We start from the raw sequence: 2,841 nt of genomic DNA, 5'->3' as shown, positions 1-2,841 counted from the left end.
AGCCGGACTATCTCCATTGGCCGGACTGTTAGACTATGAAGATACAAGATTGAAGACTTCGTCTCATGTCCGGATGGGATTCTACTTGGCGTGGAAGGCAAGCTAGGCAATACAGATATGGATATCTCCTCCTTTGTAACCGACCTTGTGTAACCCTAACCCTCTCCGGTGTCTATATAAACCGAAGGATTTTAGTCCATAGGACAACAACCATAACATACAATCATTACCATAGGCTAGCTTCTAGGGTTTAGCCTCTCTGATCTCGTGGTAGATTTACTCTTGTACTACCCATATCATCAATATCAATCAAGCAGAACGTAGGGTTTTACCTCCATCAAGAGGGCCCGAACCTAGGTAAAACATTGTGTCCCCTGCCTCCTGTTACCATTCGGCCTAGACGCACAGTTCGGAACCCCCTACCCGAGATCCGCCGGTTTTGACACCGACACCAGGCGGGCGGCCGATCCAAACGAATAAAAAGCGGACGAAATCGCCGTTCGTTTGAGTCGGCCCGTTGAAGTTACTCTTAACAACTTTGTTATAGTGTCAAGTTTACACAAAATCACCGTGTTATCGGTTATTACACGGATTGGGCCATTTGACAATTCTTAGTCAGCTCAACGACATTTTTACTACTACATGGTACTATCTTTAATATTTTAATCTAATTAATTATTCTTTTGCATATCTTTTTCTTGCGAGGGAATTCCTTCGCATATCACAGCAACCAACTAAAGTACTTCCTCCGTAAAAAAATACAAGACCATTTAAATTGCAATTTTAGTATTCTAAACGTTTTTATATTTTTTTATAAAGGGAGAACCAAGCTAGCGATAGTCATTGAATAATCCTAGCGATAGTCATTGCATCATCCCTTTCTCTGCGTGTCTGCACCAACCCCCTCTGCTTTTATCCATCTATTAATCCACCCCCTCAGCCTCAAAGATTTCACCCTCACTAGCAGAACCCACCCGCTATCCTATCATGGCTCCTCACGCCGCTGTCCTCCTCTCCCTCCTCCTGCTCACCACCTGCGCGGCGGACACGCATCTCCACTTCTTCCTCCACGATGTGGTCTCCGGCAGCAACCCGACGGCGGTGCAGGTCATCAAGGGTCCTGCCTCGTCGTCCAACGCCTTCCCGGGCGTGGCCTTCGGCGACACGACCGTCATCGACGACGCGTTGACGGAGACCTCGTCGCCGACGTCGGCGCCCGTGGGGCGCGCGCAGGGGTTCTACATGATGTCGTCGCAGTCGGGCATGGTGCTGATGATGTGCGTGAACCTGCTGCTCACCACGGGGGACTACAACGGCAGCACGCTGGCCGTCATCGGCCGCGACGACATCATGACCACCACGCGGGAGCTCTCCGTGGTGGGCGGCACGGGGAAGTTCCGGATGGCGACGGGGTACGTGGTGTGGAAGACCAACAGCTCGAGCGGCGCCGACGCCACCATCGAGCTTGACGTCTACACCACCGGCCTCAACGGCACCGCCACCATCGACGCCAACGCGCCCGTCTCCCCCATCGACGGGGGCGGCGCCGGTGCCACCGGCAAGTCGTCCTCGGGCGCGGCGGCGCTGAGAGGAGCAGTGCCGTACGGGTGGGCCAACGCGTGGGTGGCCGCCGTCCTTGTAGCTCTGGCTGGTTGCGTTTGGTGAGCAGCTCGATTCGATCCACCATGAATCTGAGTGAGTGGGAGTGGGGTCCATCCATGCAACGGAATAGATCTTGATTAGGCGTGAGGAGTTGGTCGGTGTAGTGGTGTGGTTGGTGATGATGGGGTGGGTGCTTTCTTGTCGCTGTTCGGGTTGGGTTTGGTGATGTGCACATGACTACACATCTCCGATGCGTGCGTGAGCGTGAGACATTACTTTCCGGCTACTACATCCATTTGATTATTACCTAGAAGAACCGATTCTCACACTTTTATATATGGTGTTTTTATTGAGTAGGGTGTTTTGGTGACCGAGCATCATGGAGCCCTTTATTTTTGAAAAATTCAAAATTCAAACTTTTTGGCTTCAAAAAATTCTGAAAATAAATATGCAACTATACACGGATGAAATGTATGTGCATGTAAAAATTCAAGATGAAATACTTCGAAATGCGATCTACACAAAAAAGACAAATTTCTGAATTTTGAGGATGAATAGTAATATGTGTTAAAAAGCCTCAGATTTGTCTTTTTTGCACAGCCTTCATTTCAACGTATTTCGTCCTAAAAATTTACACACATGTGTGTTATGCCTCCATGTATATCTGTAATTTTTTTTCAGATTTTTTTGAATTGTAAAAATATGAATTTTCATGAATTTTGTGTTTTTCAAAAACCGGCCTCCATGGAGGCCGAGCTCCAAAAGGCATTTTCGGTTTTTATTGGTTGTCATGGGCATCAATAGCTAGTTTGAGCATCTTGTCCTTCTTTTGGCCCACCTAAGGGCAACTCCAACGCGTGGCTCAAATGGTTCGACCGTGTATGGTTGAGGGTAAACGGACATAATAGATGGCCGAACGCGCGGAAACAAACGGATTAATGTCCGCTTTCAATCTATTCCCGGGCTAAATTTCGGCCACGCTTGTGTCAAAACGGACAACACGCAGACGGGCAGGACGGGCACCCTTGTCCCCCCCCCTCCCCATAGCCCGCTCGTCGCGGACATGCCCGCCCACTTTTCCTTCATTTCGTCCAAAACCCTCCCACGCCCTTCCTCCCCTCCCTCCATAATAGCCGGCGGCCCGACGAATACCGATGACTAGGCCGCAGTTGTGCGCCCCGCGGTGAAGAAGAAGGCTACTAAGAAGCCATGGTCGGAGCTCACGCCGGCGGAGGTCAC

The 2,841-nt window shown here is 50.1% G+C and overlaps 1 protein-coding gene across 1 annotated transcript; it reads left to right on the top strand.

Moving 5' to 3' along the window:
• Window positions 1-935: 935 nt before the first annotated feature.
• Window positions 936-1,955, top strand: LOC125537516 (dirigent protein 1-like). The gene has a single exon (XM_048700838.1). The coding sequence runs from the start codon at window positions 988-990 to the stop codon at window positions 1,663-1,665; it is 678 nt and encodes a 225-aa protein (XP_048556795.1). The 5' UTR covers window positions 936-987; the 3' UTR covers window positions 1,666-1,955.
• The last annotated feature ends 886 nt before the right edge of the window (window positions 1,956-2,841 follow it).

The sequence above is a fragment of the Triticum urartu genome, chromosome 2 (assembly GCF_003073215.2).
Source record: "Triticum urartu cultivar G1812 chromosome 2, Tu2.1, whole genome shotgun sequence".
Taxonomy (NCBI): Eukaryota; Viridiplantae; Streptophyta; class Magnoliopsida; order Poales; family Poaceae; genus Triticum; species Triticum urartu.
Note: the sequence above shows the minus strand (reverse complement) of the source record. Positions and strands in the feature narration are given on the sequence as shown.

Excerpts from the sequence above, each read along its gene's own strand:
- LOC125537516 (XM_048700838.1), top strand. The coding sequence starts at position 988 with ATGGCTCCTCACGCCGCTGTCCTCCTCTCCCTCCTCCTGCTCACCACC.